General features: G+C 37.6%; 1 protein-coding gene across 5 annotated transcripts in view; it reads right to left on the bottom strand.

Moving 5' to 3' along the window:
* Positions 1 to 20,662, bottom strand: part of runx1 (RUNX family transcription factor 1) — a 50,946-nt gene that overhangs the window by 20,909 nt on the left and 9,375 nt on the right. For 2 of the 5 annotated variants that reach the window (XM_079461523.1, XM_079461521.1), the window contains exon 1: positions 477 to 985. The exons of the other annotated variants lie outside the window; for them this stretch is intronic. In XM_079461523.1, the coding sequence (XP_079317649.1) occupies positions 477 to 504 (28 nt within the window). In that variant the 5' untranslated portion in view covers positions 505 to 985. Of the gene's footprint in view, positions 1 to 476; positions 986 to 20,662 lie in introns of those variants that run through there. 5 annotated transcript variants of the gene reach the window in all.

The raw sequence follows: 20,662 nt of genomic DNA on the forward strand, positions 1-20,662 counted from the left end.
CGCTTAAAATACACAGACACATTTGGGAGAAGATTTATATCATAAACGAATGAGATGTGAAAACTTTACCAAACAATAAAACAGTTTCAGTCTATTACACTTTTTAATTCTTTATCCCTTTAACGACTTAATAAATGTTACATTCGCATTTTAATCATGTTAATCTTTAGTCTGCAGTGAATTGCTTTATTATTTAAAGATGCTATTCGCTAATTCTTTGTACTGTTACTATTTTACTTTATTACTGCTTCGAGAACAAGAATGGTTGTCTCTTTTACTCAGAGAGAGAGAGAGAGAGGGAGGCTTATATTAAAAATAACAACGAGGAGCGTCTATGCCTATTAAATGTCACATCTAAATCACCAGCAGGTTCAGATATGAAATACTGTGGATATTAAAAGCTGCCAACGTCGAGATATTATTAAACACGAAGTCAAAATAGCCCTGTGTCCAGAGACTTGAGAAATACATCTTACCGTATTTGGCGTCCCAAAGAAAAACCATTTGTATGTTTTGAGAGCTTCTCACACCGGATCAGGATCCAAAGTCTCCAGACGCGCAGCTGAGATGCGCGGAACAGCAAGAGCCGAAGCGCAACGTAGAAACTTTTCGTTACTATCCGCTCGACGAGGTAGAAAAGACTTTAAGTCAGTCTTTAGACTGAACTTCGTGAACACTTCGATATTCTTCCTCTTTCAGAAGGAATCATCAGAGCTGACCCGCGTAGCCTATCCGTTAGAAAGCGTGCGTAAAGTTGCGCACCTTGGACACGCTATCTCTGACGCACGCGTTTTTGCGGTTCACTTTCACCTGGAAGAAAAAGAAGATGTACTCTGTTGTCTTTCTATGAACATAAGCTGTTAGGAGAAAATATTCTTCCTGAATCCAGCCCACGGCGCTTCCAGGACGTCGCTTTGCAGTGGGAATGATGGTGCGGTGAGTGACTCTCGCGGCAGCGACGCGGCTTTTACTGGCAATGCTCAGCACAGGAATGCCAGACCGGGGAGATATTTGCATACGCCGTCCCTTCGAGCTTTCTCATTGGCCTCGACTGACAACACTCAGTAGGCTCGACCAATTAGAGGCCCATCCGAATGGGGGAACGAGCAGTCAATGGAATTCCTCTCGAGCGTGCTTCGACGCGCGCTCTCGTCGCAATGTTAATTTGTTTTGAATCGTTTGGTTTGAAGTTACCGGTCACGTGACAGTAAAGATTAACCGACACGATGAAGAGATGAAAGAAAAAGACAGTAAATAATAACTTGGTTTATTTTAAATGATATATAATGCGCATGAACATTTGATTTAAAATAAATACAAATGTTTTTAAAACTGCCAAATAAACAGACGTCAAAAAGAGTACAAGATTACATCCAGTTACTTAAAAATATATATAAAATGGTTTTGTCTTAAAATGTGAATATTAGTTTTGTGATAGGTGAATCTACGTGAAGTTTTGTTATTGTTATTGTCAAATGCAAAATAACAAGAGCTGCATCTTCAAAGCATTATCGTGTTCATGAGAAGATGTGATTGTACTGTAACAAACAAACACAATGTGCACACGCAATAAACATAGTGTTACAGACTTTCCAAAATAGGTAAAGAATGTTATATAGAAAGGTCTATCCTCTACTAAAATAAATGACGACAAGGAACAGGAAGAGCAAGGGTCTGAGTGTGAACCGAAGAGCAGATGTCTGATCGCAGTTATAATTCGTATTCTGTAGCCAAAAGGGGGCAGCACTAGATTTTATATGAATCTCATGGAGCATGTTATGATGTGGATGTGCCAGACAATGCAAATGTTTTTCAACCACCATTAACCACCTGAGAACTGCAAATTACATGTATCCAAGACAACACTCCCAATGTTTTAAAAGAGGAACAGTTAATCTGGCTGCTAAAATCCCCAGGTTTTGCTAATTTGGTGTAAAAGGTTGAGTCTGCCTTTTGATGAAAGATACACTTAATGACAAACTGTATAAAATTCACAATGTTCATTCCAATTTCAGATACTGACAGAACATATATCAACATACAATCTATTCTCGACTGATTTACTGTTGCGAGATGCACTTTTATCTCTATGCCTTGACTAAGAATAAGTAAAACGAGTCAATGTGCAGCTTCATTTCACAACAATAACACAAAGAACTTAAAGATTTTGATTTCTACATGAACTGATTCATTTGTTAAAATGCTGTGTCATGAGATCTGTTACTCATGTGTCATGAAGTCTCAGTTGAGGATTATTTTATGTTCTGCTTAAAAAAGGTAAAGTGATGCACTTGAGGTTACCAATTCAAGTTAACTTTGGTAAAATTAAAACACACACACATACCAAAAAATACTGTTATCTTGGCCCGAACGTGAAACCAACGATCAATTTCAGGGAAAATATAACATGCACACACGCCAATCATAAATGATTTTCTAGCACAAAGGCTCCGCGGGTCTGGATGTCCAGGATCCTCCTCTTCTGTTTTACTGAATTGGAGTAATCTGATCTCTGAAAGTTGAGCGATCAATAGTGCTTGTAGTCGGCCATAAAATATATTGACAAGCATCGCAAGGTTGCAAATATGTGATCATGTTCAGTTCAGCCATGGAGGGTCATATCCTAAACAAAAATATATTTTTTATAACAAAGCTTATAATATAAAAATGAATGAAAATTTAAGCAAATATTTCCATTTGCGCTCTATTAAATGCCACTGATGGTTAGAGAAATAATCGAGATATTAAAGAGATAATTTAATTCAGTTCAATTTACTTATTTTTATATAACATAGCTAATTCTATATTACATGAAATTCAGGGCAGCTGAAAATTTCCAGAAAATATCCAGAAAACAAAGTGAACACCTTAAAATAATATAAAAATCATTGTATATATCCTGTGATTTAAAATTGTTATTCTGACAAATAAAATCCTGCTTTAAGGCCTGATGGAATCATACAACCACACACACACACACACACACTAAAGTTGTATTTCCCTATTTGAGCGGTTCCTCTTTTATATTTTAAAGCAAGAAAAAAAAGAAACAAAAGAAGATATGAATCGACATCAAAGAAAAACAACATGCAATGTAAAGAAAGGGAGAACAAAATTCTAATCTAAATAATATCAAAACATTTATGAGTGACAGTTTGGACTTTACCAAAAAGTGCGCTGCTGCTTCGGCCCTTCCTCATGAAGTACATAGCCCACGAGAGCGGTGCGGATGCTTTGAAGGACGCCGAATTCATTTCTGCTCGCTCTGACGGGACGAACCCAATCCAAAGTTTTGCACCTGAAATAAGGACTTGCTCTTTTCCCTCTGCTTTTATACACCAGCACGCACCAGATTACAAAAAAATCCAGATTATGAAGAGGTGATGGAGGGAAAGATGACATGCAGTCATGACTAATATATCCCATCAGTAACCATTGCCTCAGGAGACAGACCCATCTCTCTGCCCCAAGGCTATTCTGACCTTCTAATTTCATTTAGGCAATGATTTCTCCTCCATCTCGGGATTTCTGGATGCTGTGAAAATGGAGGTCGTGGATGAACTGATTCTAGGCAGATGACGTGAAAGATATGAACAAAATTCACATTGTTTTCACAAAGTTTCTTTGCTCTACTTAAAAAAATATAGACTTTTTTTGGATATCTAATCCCAAAATCCTGTGACGTAATCTCTTCGATATTTAAATTATTTCTCTCAGACGTTATTGTGATAAAATGGAAACGTTTGCTTAAGTCTCAGATATTTCTCCTGAGAAAAAGAGTCATCAATGTGACAAATGTGTCTGTAATGAGAGTTTGAGAAGAGACGTCACCAATATGTCAAACTGAACTCAGATTTGTCTCGTCTGCAATCAAAAGTCAATATTACTGAAGATCTCAATATCAACTCAAACATTTCTCATCACATTTACTCAAATATAGATTATTATAACTCTACAATCTACATTCATTTTCACCTCCATAGTCTTTGTCATTTTACAATTTTATGAGAAACATCTGAAGCTAAATTGAGACTCAAAAGAAACACAACTGAGAACTGCATTAAATCTCCTTCGCCGTTTCACATATTCACGTTCAGCCAGAGAGAGAAAGACAACTTTAAAACATCAATTTTAGACATCATAAACATGCACTTTAAACAAATTTGTGCACATGACAGATATCTCAACATGTGCTTGTTGAATGGTGCTCATACAAAGATGCTATTTTGGTCGTCAATAGGTCAATCGTGTCAAAGATGACAATGGAATAAACACGATTCAACCCACAGCTCAGTTTTCAAAGGACCTGTATGACTTTGGGTAGCAGGAAAGGTTTGGTAAGCCACAGTAAGTCACAACGGTCGTAACATCACAACTATGTGATGTTACAGGAGCTACATATGTGGGTATGTAGCTCCTGTCATTGCTCATCCCACAAAGATGGGTTGCATATAGTGCTGTCTGTCCAGTTTTGAAACTATCAGCACCTCAGACACACTTATGGAAGATGGCACAGATTTAGTCTCTGCCCAGAGGCAGTCTGTCCCCTGCGCCCCTAGAGACGACCCACCCCGGGGCCGGTACTACTGGGCACAGAGGATCAATAATCCCTTCCTGAGGCCCAACAATCAATGAGGCCAAACCTAGCAAACGTTCAGATTAAATAAGAAGGGTCATTTAAAGAGGGGATATCATGCAATACATTTATTTACTGTACAACTGGAAAGAGCTAATACCCTGCAATGTTTTAACTATAGCAAAAAATTGTTGGTTCAATTGAAAAACAAAAGGACCTGTTTGACTTAAAATTTGGAGATAATTCAATTTATAAATATAAGTCAACACAACAAGTTTGCATCAAATATATTGAATTCATATTTTTAAGTTGAATTGTAAGTCGAAACAACAAAAACCTACACATTGTTTTTTAGAGTATACCGTATGTTGTTATTTGCATATGAAATACATTTCATTAAATATTATTTTTTGTCTGAAACAAAAAACATTAGGAGAAATCAATCAGTTAATTAAATACAGTCGCTTTGTAACAATGGAAATGGTAAAAAGCGCTATTTAAATAAAGTTGACTTGACTTGACTTAATTGATGACTTATATAAACAGCTAATATGTTTGAAATAAATGTAAATAGTACAACTCAAATCTTTTTATAATGTTTATATTGAGACAATGTTGAGACAATCTCTTCTGAATCTGGGAAAGGTTCGTTAAAGGTTCTTTTTTGGACTGCATAGTTCCACACCTTTAGCATCCACAGAACCTTTTCTTTGCAGATAATATTTTCTCCTGAGAAAGAGTCAGAAATGTGACAAACGTGTCTGTCATGAGAGTTTGAGAAGAAATGTCAACAATGTGTCAAATTGAACTCAGATTTGTCTCGTCTGCAATCAAAAGTCAATATTAGTGAAGATCTCAATATCAACTCAAACGTTTGTCAAAAAAAGATGATTATACCTCTACAATCTACATTCATTTTAACCTCCGACTCTTCCTGGATTTCAACAACTGTTCTCTTTTTATTCTGAGAAACTTTTGGAGAAACATCTGAGACTAAGTTGACACACAACTGAGAACTGCATTAAATACTTCTAGGGCAAATCTGAAGAGGGGTATCAAAAAGGCCAAGCACTGCTATAAGCTGAAGCTAGAGGAGCATTTTTTCCAATTCTGACCCTCGACGCATGTGGCTGGGCATTACAAACCCAAACACTCCACCCCCATAGCCACAGATGCCGTCTTCCTGAACGAGCTTAATGACTTTTATGCTCGCTTTGAGAGAGACAACAAGGAAACAGCTACCAAGCTCACACCCTCTGCTGACCACCCAATCATCTCACTTAACGCCACTGATGCTCACAATGCACAATGCAAGTCGGATCAACGCGCGCAAGGCTGCTGGCCCAGATGGCATCCCTGGTCGCGTACTCCGGGTATGTTCGGAGCAGCTCGCATTTCAACCTGTCCCTGTAGCACTCACACCAATTGTCATGAAGTGCTTTGAGCGGCTGGTCCTGGCACACCTAAAGGACTCTCTACCACCCACACTGGACCCATACCAATTTGCCTATCGCAACAATAGGAGCACAGATGATGCAGTGTCCATGGCGCTGCACTCCGTGCTCACACATCTGGACAATAAGGACACTTATGCACGTATGCTGTTCGTAGACTTCAGTTCTGCTTTCAATACCGTCATCCCTTCCAAGCTAATCGTCAAACTTGGAAACCTAGGCATCAACAACCCTACCTGCAACTGGATTATGGACTTCCTGATGAACAGGCCTCAGCTTGTTAGGTTAGGCCCCATCTGCTCCACCACCACCACCCTCAACACTGGTGTACCACAGGGCTGCGTACTGAGCCCCTTTCTCTACTCCCTTTTCACACTCGACTGCAGGCCTGTGAACGGATCTAACTCCTTCATCAAGTTTGCAGACGATACAACAGTGATTGGTCTCATCAGCAACAACAATGAGACTGCATACAGGGAGGAGGTCCGGCATCTGGCCACATGGTGCACCGACAACAACCTGCTCCTTAACACCTCCAAGATAAAGGAGATCATCGTGGACTTCAGGAAGGCGAAAGGAGGCACACACGACCCCATCCACATTAATGGGATGGCTGTTGAACGTGTTTCCAGTTTTAAGTTCCTGGGGACTCACATTTCGGAGGACCTGTCCTGGACCACCAACACCTCATGCCTGGTCAAGAAGGCTCACCAGCGTCTCTTCTTTCTGAGGACACTGAAGAAGAACCAACTGTCTTCAACTATCCTGGTGAACTTCTATCGCTGCACGAGAGAGAGCATCCTGACCAACTGTGTCACAGTCTGGTACGGCATCTGTTCTCTTGCTGAGCGCAAGGCACTGCAGCGGGTGGTGAAAACAGCCCAGCGCATCACAGGGACTACACTTTCTGCCATTGAGGACATCCAGAAGAAACGCTGTTTGCGTCGAGCTCGCAGCATTCTCAAGGACTCCTCTCACCCCGCTCATAGACTGTTTACTCTCCTGCCTTCCGGTAGGCGCTTCCGGTGCCTCCGGACAAGAACCAGCAGACTAAGAAACAGCTTTTTTCCCATAGCTGTTTCATTATTGAACTCTCCCCCAACTGATTCCACTACCTCTCTTACCTTTAACTCCAATGCTGCTATAACATTGTTTACATTGCACTACAGGGCTGCATGCATGACTGAACTGTACACACCAGTACTTCATGTTATCTGCTCTACCGGACTGTTTACACACACACAGCATCATTTGCACTCTATACTGCTCACTTGCACACCAGGAATATTTAACTGAATGCTCATTTGCACTAATGGACCACTTCCATAACTGCACTAACCTATCTACTGCACTGTAATTCTATTAACTGCATCTACTCATCTATTGCACTGTAACTTCAATTACTGCATTAACTAATCTACTGCTCTGTAACCTATAAACTGCATTAACTCATCTTCTGGACTGCAAACTATTAACTGCATTAACTCGTATACTCCACTGTAACTTTAATAACTGCATTAACTCACCTATTGCACTGCAACTTTAAAAGCCAATGTTAATAATTTATGCATACCTAAGTCACTTGCACTATTTTAGTCTAAATTATTATTTGTTCATAGCCACCTGTACATTAATGTTCATAGTATATAGTCATCTGTATATATTGTTCATAGTATATACCTACTGTCATATTTTCATAGAACATTCCTACTGCAAAATATTTGTATAGTCCATGCCCACTGTATTATATTCTCTCAAATTGTATTCTGTATTTATTCTAACTGTATATCCTGCACTTGCTAACTGCACTTCTGGTTAGACCTAAACTACATTTCGTTACACTGTACTTGTATATGTGAAATGACAATAAAGTTGAATCTAATCTAATCTAATCTAAATCTCCTGAGCGATGAAAGAGAAACAACTGAGCAATTAAACTGCATTGTGTCTGTCCGTCACTACTGTACTGTATATGGGGAGTTTAGTTAAGGGATGTGGGGGGCAGCTCTTCTCTCTTTAATAATTCATGGGTCTGTATTGTGTGGATGCTGTTAACTGCTGCTTAAAAGTAATTAATTGATTTTCTGACATATCGTTTAGCAGCACAGCCAAGTGACAGCGCAAAACACTCTACACTATCCTCTCTCTCTCAATTTCACGGCATGATTGTGTGTTCTTAAAATATTGCCTAAGCATTGAACATACAAAAGACACACAATAAGTACAAACATTAGAGTCAAATTAAAATAAGGTGCTAAATAAGACATAAATATAAAATGAAATATCAAATTATTATAAAAATATGTGAAAATACATTTCAAAACAAATGAATATGTTATCAAATAAATAGATTTCTATCAAATGTATTTTTAGGCAGAAACATGAGAATTTAATAAAAGTAAACTTGTGCATTGATTGTAACAAGGGACAGATTGTATTTTCTGTTTAGGGTCCGATAACATTCTAGCTTACTTTGGTTTTTACTTTCCTTTTCCCAATGATCTAAAGATGACTTTTGAATTTCTTCGATCAATTAGTTTATTCTGATGTGGTTTTGTTCAGTTTTGCCTGTATGAAGTGTCAGTCATTTATATAGAAGTTAAACAGAGTTGGACTCGAGTTGCATCCCAGTCTTACTTCCCACCCCTGAGTGAACAATTCTGTTCGTTTAATCGCCAATTTTAACTCTGCATTTGTTTTCTGTGTACATGGATTTAATGATGTCATGGTAGAATTTTATAATATAGGCCGTCATACCATATTGAATCAAATGCTTTTTTTAAATCAACAAAGCATGCATCATTTTGTTATGATCGACGTGCTCATTGACTCATGTCTTTTGTGTGTCTTTTGATGTGGTCGGTGGTGCAGTGGTTAGGTAGAAATTCGATCTGACTTTTACTTAAGACATTGTGTTTGGTGAGGAAAGCTTGAATTGGAGTATTCAGGATACTACAGAGTCTTCACACAAATGCCTCGGTAGTTAGCAGGGTCCAATTGATCTCCGCTTTTGTATAGTGGCTGTATTAAGCCTGTATTCCAGGATTCAGGAAAGTTTCCAGATTGTATGTCAGATTAAATCGTTTTAGGAAAGCCTCCTGTATTACTGAATACTGTGCGCTCTCTCTGACACACACACTGTTCTAAAACCTATAGTGAGCAGCCTACACACACTTCATTATAAGGGATCATAGGCTATCACCCCACACAGTTTATCAAAAATTTGTCTCAAGTGTTACAACAGGTTATTAAAGTTATCACTCAGCACATTGTGTTATAAGACAAGACGTTTTATCTTAAAGACATGTCTGTTCAAACGGAACTCAAAACTGCTGCGTGTGAAAAACAAACATTTACAATGTCAATTACTGTACTGTACTGTATGCATCGTGTGTTTGTATTTAAAGTCATTTGCATTGAGCTGGATTAAGCTTCATTTCTACAGAATTTTGCACTTTGCATATTTTTCTTGTACTCACGCACCCATTGGATTTCCATCTTTTAAGGGGACTTACCAATGATGTATTGATTTGTATACTTTACAAACTGTATTGTATCCCCTAAACTTCACCTTACCGTTAAAACAAACCCTAATAATAAATCAGTATTTTTACAGTTTCAAATGAAAATAATTTAGTCTGATTAAAAAAAATCTCTCATTTATAATTATATATCATTTTAATTGTATTTTGTTATGTGGTTTTATATTGTATAACTTTTTTATGATTTAAGCTTATTTAAAAATATATGTATATTTTAGGTGAGTTTCTTTTATTTCCTTTCTTATTGCCTTTACTACTTTACTTGTCATGTCATGTTTAGAGGCGTGGAAATGTCCCTGCAGTAACAGACCGGTGTATATTCATGAATGTGTCAAAAGTTAACAGCAACAACGTTTATGAGTTTATGCCGTGATCTTCGTATACTTTTAGGAATTCAGCGCTTAGTCGATCATGATGAATTCTCATTGTAACAAATGTAAACCGATGTAAACACGACGGCTTTGTGTTGTTTCCAAACGGACCTCTGAAGAACGCAAACACGCATGTCTTCCGGAAATCCTGTACATTTGAACCAATCTATTGACGACTTCGAGCTTTCTGAAGTTTTTCCAAGAGAGTGTGCATTATGCATCAGACGTTCAGCCAACCATCAGTGGGCGCAACTCTGAGGCTGAGACAAACATTTTTAAAATTAGATTTAGGCCTGTATTTTATTTGATTTCAGAAAATAAATGTTTGAAAAGTTTAGGTAAAAATAATTACTCTGTTTGGGTAAATGCTTACCGGATTTCTTGGCTCTGTACTTGTAGTTTTATATAACCAAAAATTGCCCAGAATTGAAAAGAAATACTTAAAAAATGTGTCAAATCTATTTGACAGTGCCACATAATTGAATACCTATTAGATTAATAATGTTTTTTTCTGTAGCACTTTTCACAATGAGGATTGATACCATGCCGCTTTACAGATTTGAAAAAATATGCAAAAATATCATCAAAGCAACCATTTACCTTAGCAACATGTAATGTACTCAATGATATTAGGTATAAGTAAAACATTCTATACCTGTGTATACACTATAACTGTGTGTGAAGATGTGAGCACTAGAGTCACAGAGGTCTTTAGACAAAAAATAGCTCGGGACCAAATTGAGACCACACACACACACACACGCTCCCACAATGCAGCTGTATTTACATTTCTGCTGATCAGAATGTTCTCTTTTGATCACACATCCATTCGGACGTCATCGTAGTGTGACAAAATAATTTTCCCATGATCCTCTGAACCGGCCTGTGTCTGTCTATCTATCAGCAAACACCTGTCTGTGTCTCATCAGTGTCTCACAAACTACACACAAAGTCATATATAACTACATACCTCCATCACAGCTCCCAAAGGTCTCATCTGCTGTAAAGAGACACCAGATTGGTGCATGCTGACATTAAATGCTAACATTGGATTTGAACAATGACAGTCTCTTTTTTTCTAAAGCAAGGTTAAGAGAAATATCGGAGACTGAGGTGAATCCTAAATGAAACACAACTGAGAACTCCAAGAGGACTGCAGTCCGGCAGGAATGGGTCACGAGTCGACGTGAATAATTCAGAAGGCCCTTCAGTACAGTGGACACTTAAAGTGCCGAGCACTTCCTGAGAAAATACTGACAGATTTTCCGGCACATGGGATGAATTAACTCAATGTTTCTCTGTCAGATGTTAATATTACAGTGATCTGGTGCATGTCTGATGGTCTTGAGTCTTTGCTTTAAGTCTGAAGTGTGTGTTTTCTGTCCTGGTATGGCCAAGGCCCGGAGCGGTGTGTGTGTGTGTGGGAGGGAGCTGAAAGATGGCTGGAGATGTGCCTCAGGCAACATTTAGTGCAGTTTGAATGGATGAGTGGGCACAGCAGAACTAAAACTAAAACGCACATGAATGCACACACACACACACGCACACCCTAACCCACAGAACACAAATTAAACATTATTCCAATTATATGTATGACTCTCTTTATTCTACAGAACACAAAAATGTTAAGTGTAAATAAATGATGACAGAATTAAGTAGACCCCCATCCAACCCCCTTGTACTTTGCTTCTTGTTCATATATTGACACTCTAAAGAATGATGCTCTTTTTTGTCATTTATGATTTTATTATTAAGGCAAGTTAGACAAATAGATTCATTTATATTATCTTTGGGTAAAGCGTTCCAGTAAGACCCTGTGAAATATTGACGTTTAAAATTTCAAGGTTTCCTGTAAAATGTGTCTCATACACACACACTGACTTTGAAATCCTAAAACACACAGCATGCGATGATTTCCAAATACAGAGAAATTCATCTCGAATTCAATATGAGACGTTTCATCTCGTACTGGTTTGTTCTCAATAAAAATCTAATACAAGACAAAGTTTGATAAAGCACTCAAGAAAAGTGAATAAACAGAAGTCAATGAAGGAACGAAGGGAGTCTGAGGAAAAGGGCCGTACGGTAACTGGGGCCTCGGGGGCGAGAACTGGAGGATGTGGGGATGTCTGGAGCCGGAGATGAGCGAGGAAATGAGAAGCAGCAGTTAGATGATAAGAGACACGAGCAGAAACCTGGAGAAGGAAGATGCTGGAAACTGACGATCATCTCTTTAACAGCTCAAGATGAAATGTCAAACAGCTTTTGGTTTGAATCTAACGTGAAACTACAATTTAAATATATATTTTTTATTTGACTCTACAACAATGTAACACGTCTAAACAAGGACTTTCAGAAGAGAAGGAAACTGTAACTGATTTGAAAAAGGTTAGGGTTCTTTCCCTCATACATACTCTTACTGTATGTCCACTGTTAAATAACATCTAAAGTTTAAGTTAACAGAGAACTGCACTCCGATTAAAGAACAACCTATAAGTAATTGCACTTTCCTATTGGAAAACCATGTGTTTTAATACTGGACCAAAAAGAAAATAAAATTCTCCATCCCCAGAGTTAAGCACTGACTAAATGATAACAAATATTTAAAATGTGCTGCGAATCATTTGAGCGAAACTATTTGTTTAATGTATCATATACTCACGTGCGCACACACATCGCAATACAAAAAATTCTAATATATGTAGGCTATTCTACAACATTTATTTTACTATATGACATCTGTTTAGTCCTATTAATTGAACTGCCACATGTAATCTGCATCACTATATATAATTATATGTAATTGTATTGTTTTTTTGTCTGTTTTCATTTTGGATTTAATGGGGTGATATGACACGCTAAAACGAAAATTATTGTTTGCTTTAGATGTAATGCACTTTGTATACATGATTTAAGGTTTATAAACACTGTATTTTCCGCATAACATGCATGTTTGTATCTCCTCTTTGCTCCGCCTCTGAAACATGCAGATTTTTTACAAAGCTCATTGCTCTGAACAGCGAGGTGTGCTGTGATTGGCCAGTTAACCAGTGCGTAGTGATTGGTCAAATACTACAAGCGTGTGATGGAAATGTAACGCCTCTTACCACATTCGGAACATCAGGTTCCAAAGCAATTGTACTGACAGGTGATAAAATGTCATCAGTACTTCCTTCTATCAATTCAAGCCTGAATCTGATCCAGAAAATAAAGATGATAAAGCCGACACATCCACTCTGCCAGCCCGACTTGAGCAGGATTGGTAAGGTTTTATCAAAAAACATAATAGCTAACTGTTTTAACTTTTATACATGACATAATAAAGACCATAAAACAAACAACCATATACATTATACAGAGTTTGTGTGAGAGAGAAACAAGCTAACATTACAGAAGGGAATGGTAACATAATAAATAATGTGCACGCTTTGGACCTTCTTGATCAACCAGTGTTACGCCACGTCTCGTCGCGACTCAACAAAGACAATAAACATAACATGTGTTGCCTCTAGTTGGTACATAATTACTGATTATTAGGACTTATGTTTTTTTTTTTCACGCTTGCGTGCATTTGTAGATCACACAAAGAAACAACGTGCGCTACAAACACACAACAAACTCAACTCGTGTAAGTCCTCAACAAAGTCTTTAACTTACTGGTTTTGAATATGAAGCGCCAGACTGTCCTTGCGAAGTTGAAATGGTTTTTAACAAAAGCTTTTGTGCACAGCCAGTCTTGATCTCTCACAGGTTCGTGAAGCAATCATCTGTGAATTGTGCTGCACACACTTGAATATTCGGATTGTTCTGTTGTGGAACAGTATTGTCAATAAAATTAAACCATTCGTTTTTACTTGTCTCATCTTCTAGAGGGGCAAACAAAGAGGACCTCTTTTCGCAACAAAACACACAGTGTCTCCACGACATGGCTGCCACGGTGACGATACAATTAGATTTACAAGTACGCTCTACTTACTTGCATATTGATTTGGGCGGTCTAAGTCAAGTCATACCACGAAATGACGTACATTTGTGGTGGTGTGGTTACAGGTTTTTCAGGCAGGTCTGGATGAGCATTCGCTTTTAGATAGAATGCATCTTTTAATAATGTTATTCAAAAGTAATGTTGAAATAATATTTTGGGGATTATGATTTTTATTTACAGTCAATGTGAACTTCTGTACAAAACAAATATTGACAAATTAATGTTTCAGAAAGAAACCCTTTCTTGTCTAATTTTTTCTTTTTCAGGATTTAGGTATTTTTTAAATGTGGTGACGCTAGTACATGAACCACAGTATTGTATATTGAATGGCATTGTGAACCAAGTATTCCGCTCAACAACTGTTTTATATACATATTCAAAATATATTAATTTCTTTGTGAAGCAACACTCAAAAAATTGCAGGGCTATGTTAAAGCCAACGTTGGGTCAAAAAGGGACAAACCCAACCATTGGGTTGTGATTAACATATGCTGGGCTGTTTAAATCCAAAATGCTGGGTTGTTTAACTCATTGTTGGGTCAGAGATAAACATTTTCTGGGTTAATGTAACCCAATGTCTGGGTTTGAGTATAGAAAATCGAAATCTTTTTGACCCTGTGTGTGTAGCGTATACATACATTTTAAACACAATGTGTTCTATACAGAACAATGCATTCTCTATACGCCCTGACACGTCAGTGTTAAACACGTTTACTCATTGTTGATCTGCAATAAACTGAATCACCCAGACAGTTTGAAACTCTGTGAAAACAACTATTGTTCACATCAAGAGTGTTTAATTAAAAGTCTCATTCACCAACTTTGAGTATTTCCTTGTCTGTCTACCCCTCAATACAGACGGATATTGTTTACTCACAGACAGCAACATTAAAAACCCGTCTGGCACTCGCCTGTTATGTTGTTGTGTTGTGGTCTGTGATTATACAGAGTGGACCACACGGGCCGCTGTGGCGAGCGAAACTGCTTTGTTTGAGGGAGAGTCTTGGATCTGGATCAGGTCTGGATGACCTGCGGTCAGTCGGGGCAGATGGGCTCTTAGACAATGACTCAGAGATCAGACGTACACACACACTCGCCGTTAACAGCTATATGGGGTCATCCCTATGGTGAAAAACAATCAAAATGGTGCATGCATGAAGAGTCCTTGGCTAATTGGTATCATTTGGGTCTTGGACTGGATGTATGGTTGCCTAGCAACTAGTTGTTACATCATCAACAGTCAAGCTATCCTGTTTGAGCTGCAGAATCCTCAGTAAAAATCCTAAACTTTTCAAAATGATATCATTTGAACGTCTCTTCCAGTCAAGATGATCTGAGGTGGAAGAGATGTTAAAAATGTGTCAAACTGAGCTTAGATTTGTCAAGTCTGCAATCAGAAGATCTCGATATGAACTCAAACATTTCTCATCAAATGTGTCCAGATTATTTTATCTCTAGTTGCAGTTTGAAGTGACTGGTGACCAGTTAAGCAATTTTTAAACCCTATGTTACGAAAGCTGTTCTCATATGTAGGTCACAGAGTTTGGTGCGGTCAGTTTAGCCTTTCCACCCATCTGGGTCATTACAAAACTGCTCAATAAAAAGTCATTAGTCACCCACAAAATCAATTAATAACTCAAAGTCAAACGCTAAAAGTCATTTCCACCGTCATCTCCATCCTTCAGCAGGTCAGTTTCTTCTCTTTTATCCTTCACTTAAACTATTATGCGGATGAAGGCCTACCAAATTAGCCAGAAGAACATTCTAGCAAATGGGAACGTCTATCCACAAGGCGACAACCAAGCCAAATCCACAGATAAATAAATTAGCAACCGACAAATGGACAAGGACACGTTTTGCATCTCCAAGTTGTTAACCACATCGACAAAGAATGCTGGAGTTCCTCTTTGGGACAGATCCCATCGGGCTCGGTGGCTCTACTAACGGTCCATTATCAAAGTCTGTGAGGGTTATGTGGTTTGGAGAAGCGGCTCTGACCGTGTGTCGTACCGGGCCAGTATCGAGCGTTATATTGGCATTTGCTGTTGTGCTCTCACAACTTAGGGTTAGGGGTTAGGGTTAGGCGGGATAGATGAGTGGCATAAAGGTGACTGCGTGCATTTTCAACAACTAGCTGCTTCTGAAACATCTTTCGTGATCACATCAGAGCAAATGTAAATGTCTTAAATCATCAACAAGCTATAACATCAGTCTCAGATGTTTCTCATATCATTGCTTAGGAAGAATAACATTAGAAACAAATGAGACAAAATCTGACAAACTGGCAAATTTGAGCTCAGTTTTACACATTCTATGTTTCAGCAGGAATTTCTGAGAAGCACATGAGACTAAAGCAAAAGATTCCATTTGCTCTACATTTCATCTAATTGATGTCTAAATTAAAGTTATTAAAGATCTCATCTTTGATTTAACTTTCTTATGAGTTGTAAAGAACACAGTCGAGTTTTGATCCTCCCAGCCAGTCAGCCTTGCCCGATCTTTGATTTGTGGGACGAAACAATAATATAAATATAAATGAAAATATAACAAAACTCTCCAACAGCTGCAGTGAGAAGATAAAGTGCTGAACACATATAGGAAAAATGCAGATAAAGAAAAACATGGAAAATGAACACCCTACTTCCTCTAAAGCATTTTGCCTCAAGCTGCTAACGTAACTGACGGTCTGTTTGTTCCTCACGCTATTGTCTGCACGTCTGTCACGAACGCCTCTAAATGTCTCAGCAGTTACTAGTAACCAAAGTCAGATGGATCATTTGTGTCTATAACACATCAGACAAACTGTTAGTCAAAGAGCGATTAGCGCTCTCGGTTACAATCTTCAGGGGAACAAAGAGGCTCCTGTCAAGACCGTGTTACGATCAATGGCAACACCTTCCATTCACTCTCCTCCTCCGCCTCAACCAGTTCATTCATGCAGATCAATATTACTCGGCTGCCAGTTGGTGGTACAGCCTCTTTCTGCCGGATATATTCAACGACCTGTTGAAGTGAAGACGAACAGATTAGCGCGCGGATCTACACCCCGGCAGTTTTATTATCGACTAGCAAAGGTCTAGCATCACTCAACATGTCTGAGACGTGGGTTAAGAGGAACATGATTCTAAGTCAACATGAAGCGCTGCTCACAAACTAGTTTCACTCTCTGTAACTAGTTTTTTGTGCTATGGGATGATTTAAGACAGATTAAACCAGTTTAAACCGAGAGTTGAAAGATGTTGTTAAAGGTCTGTTGTTACACTGTAAAAGGTTGTTTTAACCTGTTTTGGGGGAAAAGTTCACATTTATTATTTAATAAATAAACAAACAAATACATGTATAAATACATACAGTACATACATAAATAAAAATTATATTTATATACATTTAAATTATCCTTGAAAATGTCCATATTAGACCCATTGTTATAATTGACTAAAACTAAAACTATTAACACATTTCTGTTGATTTAAATCAAAATAAAATATAAGCCTAAATATTATCTGAAAATGTTGTTGCCTCAAGCCCTCAGCAATAAACTAAAATAAGTTTAAGTAAAGTAACTGAACTAAAATTGAAATAGAATTAAACTTACATTCAATACATTTACAATGTAAAAACATTAAATAAACATAAAAACAAACAAATAAATATATAAATAAATAACAAAAGCAAATAACAAATTCCTAGAAATAAAAAATACATGAAAACTACAAACAAATCAAATAGAAAAATATTAATAAAACTTCATATTACAAAACGTTAAAGGGACAGTTATCATTTACTTGCCCTCAGATTCTTCCAAACCTGTATAAATGTATTTGTTCTGTTGAACACAAAGAAAGATGTTTGGAAGAATGTCAGTAACCAAACAGATCTCATCCCCCATTGACTCCAATTTAATCTTCCCTACTATGGCAGTAAATGGGGGATGAGATTGGTTGGTTACTGACATTCTTCAAATTATATTCCTTTGTGTTAAACAGAACAAAGACATTTATACAGGTTTGGAACAACCTGGTGAGTAAATGATGGCAGAATTTGCATTTTTGGGTCAACTGTCCCATTAATAACTCTTGTTGATACATGTTGCATCCTCAATTGAAATGTTTATTATTGCAGGTGGACGTAGCGAAAGCATTGAAGTGGACAAAGCGTACTAAACGTAGGTGGATTGTTTTACAGGTTTTTAAGCTGTTTACCATCTGGATCATCTTAACAGGTGTAAGCTGTTTCTTCAGCGGGGTACGAGAGCAGAGAGAAATGAAAATAAAAGGAAATGAAGAGGCTTTATTAAAGATCCTCTTCCTGTTCCGCGGATGTTATGCGGGGCGGTGCAAAGAGCAGATCAAACACCTCGGCGGGCCTCTTAGATCCAGAGCCAATCTGCCACATGGCCGAGGCTCCCCGGGGACGGGGGCGGGGTCAGGAGGGGAGGCTAGGCAGGGCTGGACTCTCACACAAGACAAAGATTCTAAGGGGCCAAGAGAGAGACAACATGCACCCCTATCTGAACACTGTGAGGATTAAAGCAGGTCACGTTAGACAACAGACTAACCTGTTTAACCTGACGAGGACAGATAAGACATGATGATGATTAGAGCTCGGCTTCTGGTGTGAGAACATACTGCTTCTGACAACCTTTCAAAGGTGATAATGTTGCATGACAATACAAACATGTCTGCCCTATGAACACGTGTTGTTTTGTTTTAATATTCTTGTGCATTTTTTATAAAAAAGAAAGAATATAACCTTTTTGTAAGCGAGGGCTACCAAAATATCTAAAATCCTCTAGAGGGCTACTTGTTGATAACATACTTTCAAACTTTAAACATGTGATGCCTTATTTTTACGCTCACAGAACCAAATTTAGTTTTCTTATATTAAAGAATATATTAAAACTTACAACACTTATAATAAACTTTCATGACGATGTAGCACTTGGCTGATCGGTATAGTCACAGATTTATTATTGGTGAGCCGTCTGTTTAGCGGGCACCTTACAGAGTTCATGCGGGCTACCAGGTGCCCACGGGCACCACGTTGGAGACCACTGATCTAGAGGTTAAAAAGAGAAATCGCTCAAATTCAGATTTGAGCTCTATCATGTTCTGTTGTACTGATACTGTTTGTGTCTTCTTTGGAACACAAGAGAAGTTACACAAATGTTAAATAAAAAGTATTTTCTATCTAACTTTTTTGATGCCACATGAAAGAAGTGAAGAGAGAGAAAACCTTCATACTTTATAAGGTAAACAACAGCAGGACAACAGGACCACAACATCTTTCAAAACTGCAGAAAACACAGAAAATATATCTCTCATCCCTCTTTTATTAAAAAACTATCAAAACCATGGTTTTACTACAAAAAGAAACATGTTAACCATACAATTTTAAAACTGTGGTTATACAACTGGTGATCGTTCCACCAAAAACATAATGGTTACCACTCTTTTATTATAGTAAAAACCATGGTTAATGAATTACCTTAGTATAAAACTACCACTGTAATAGGAGGGTAAAAAGGCTTAATTTGCCCTATATTTTCAGAAAAAAATCTTATTTTACACAATTCTTCAACTAAATTGTGTCATCATTTATCCTTCTGCCCGTAAGAAAATGAACCATGGTAAAAGTGTAGTAACCATGGTTTTTTGTATATTCATTACTTCTGGCAAAAAGTACTTTTCTTTACAGTAACCATGATTTAACCATGGTTTTTGAAGAGCATAGTTTTCGAAATCACTATTATTTTGTGGTTTAAATTTGAAATCTGATTGATACATGAATCTTCTCAGATCTTCTTAACATTTTTAAGGTAAATGCATCAGTCTGGTGTGGTTTGTATATCTTCAATACAATTTTGTGCCATAGTAGTTAAACAGTCATTGTTTACATACAAATAAACATAGAGCACAAAAGATAAAGCAAATGAAAATGAAGCAAAATGCTTTGTTAAACTGCCTATAATACATATTTATTATCCATTACGAAATTTCTTCCATTATGAAACAAAAATATTTAATGCAATATATTACATAATACATTAATTTTAGTGCATCTTAATATTTGAAAATGTCAATTCTTTAAGTATTATTTAAAAGATTTTATATATTATTTTAACCAATATACCACTCTATTTATTTCCAAATCTATATTAAATGATTTAATATATTATTGATGGTTTATTTAGAGGGAACTATTTCTTTAAGATTATTGTCAGTCGTTGCACCCTGAAATTGAACTGTAACTTAAAAGTTATTCACTTCAAATGATGTTACCGGTATGCCAATTGCCAAGAGGTGTGTTTGACTGCACAGAATAATACAATGTATCGCAAGAGCCATTTAAAAGAATCTGGAGCAGTCCGTTCTCACAGTAGTTTGCGACATACTGGGATCGGTCTGGGCCACTTTCAAGTCAAAAACCCAGTTCATGGGTCCAGTTCTCTCACCCCGTTTGGTTGCGGGGTCTAAACGAAAGTCGGTGACAAATGAGTCTGAAAGTCTTGTTTTGGGCACGCAGGTGTTTCCATGAGCCGAGCTCCCGACTGTGCGCAGATGCTGATGACATCATTAGCCAGCGCTGTTATGTGATCAAAACAGCAAAAATTTCCAAAAGAGGACATGGGTGAAGCTCATAACTGAAACGGTTTCTTCCTATATAATTTTGCAACTGATCAGTATATGTCTAACTCGTCAATTGAAGGTTGGGTGCAAAACTGACTATTAAAA

The sequence above is a fragment of the Barbatula barbatula genome (genome assembly GCF_947034865.1).
Source record: "Barbatula barbatula genome assembly, chromosome: 8".
Classification (NCBI taxonomy): domain Eukaryota; kingdom Metazoa; phylum Chordata; class Actinopteri; order Cypriniformes; family Nemacheilidae; genus Barbatula; species Barbatula barbatula.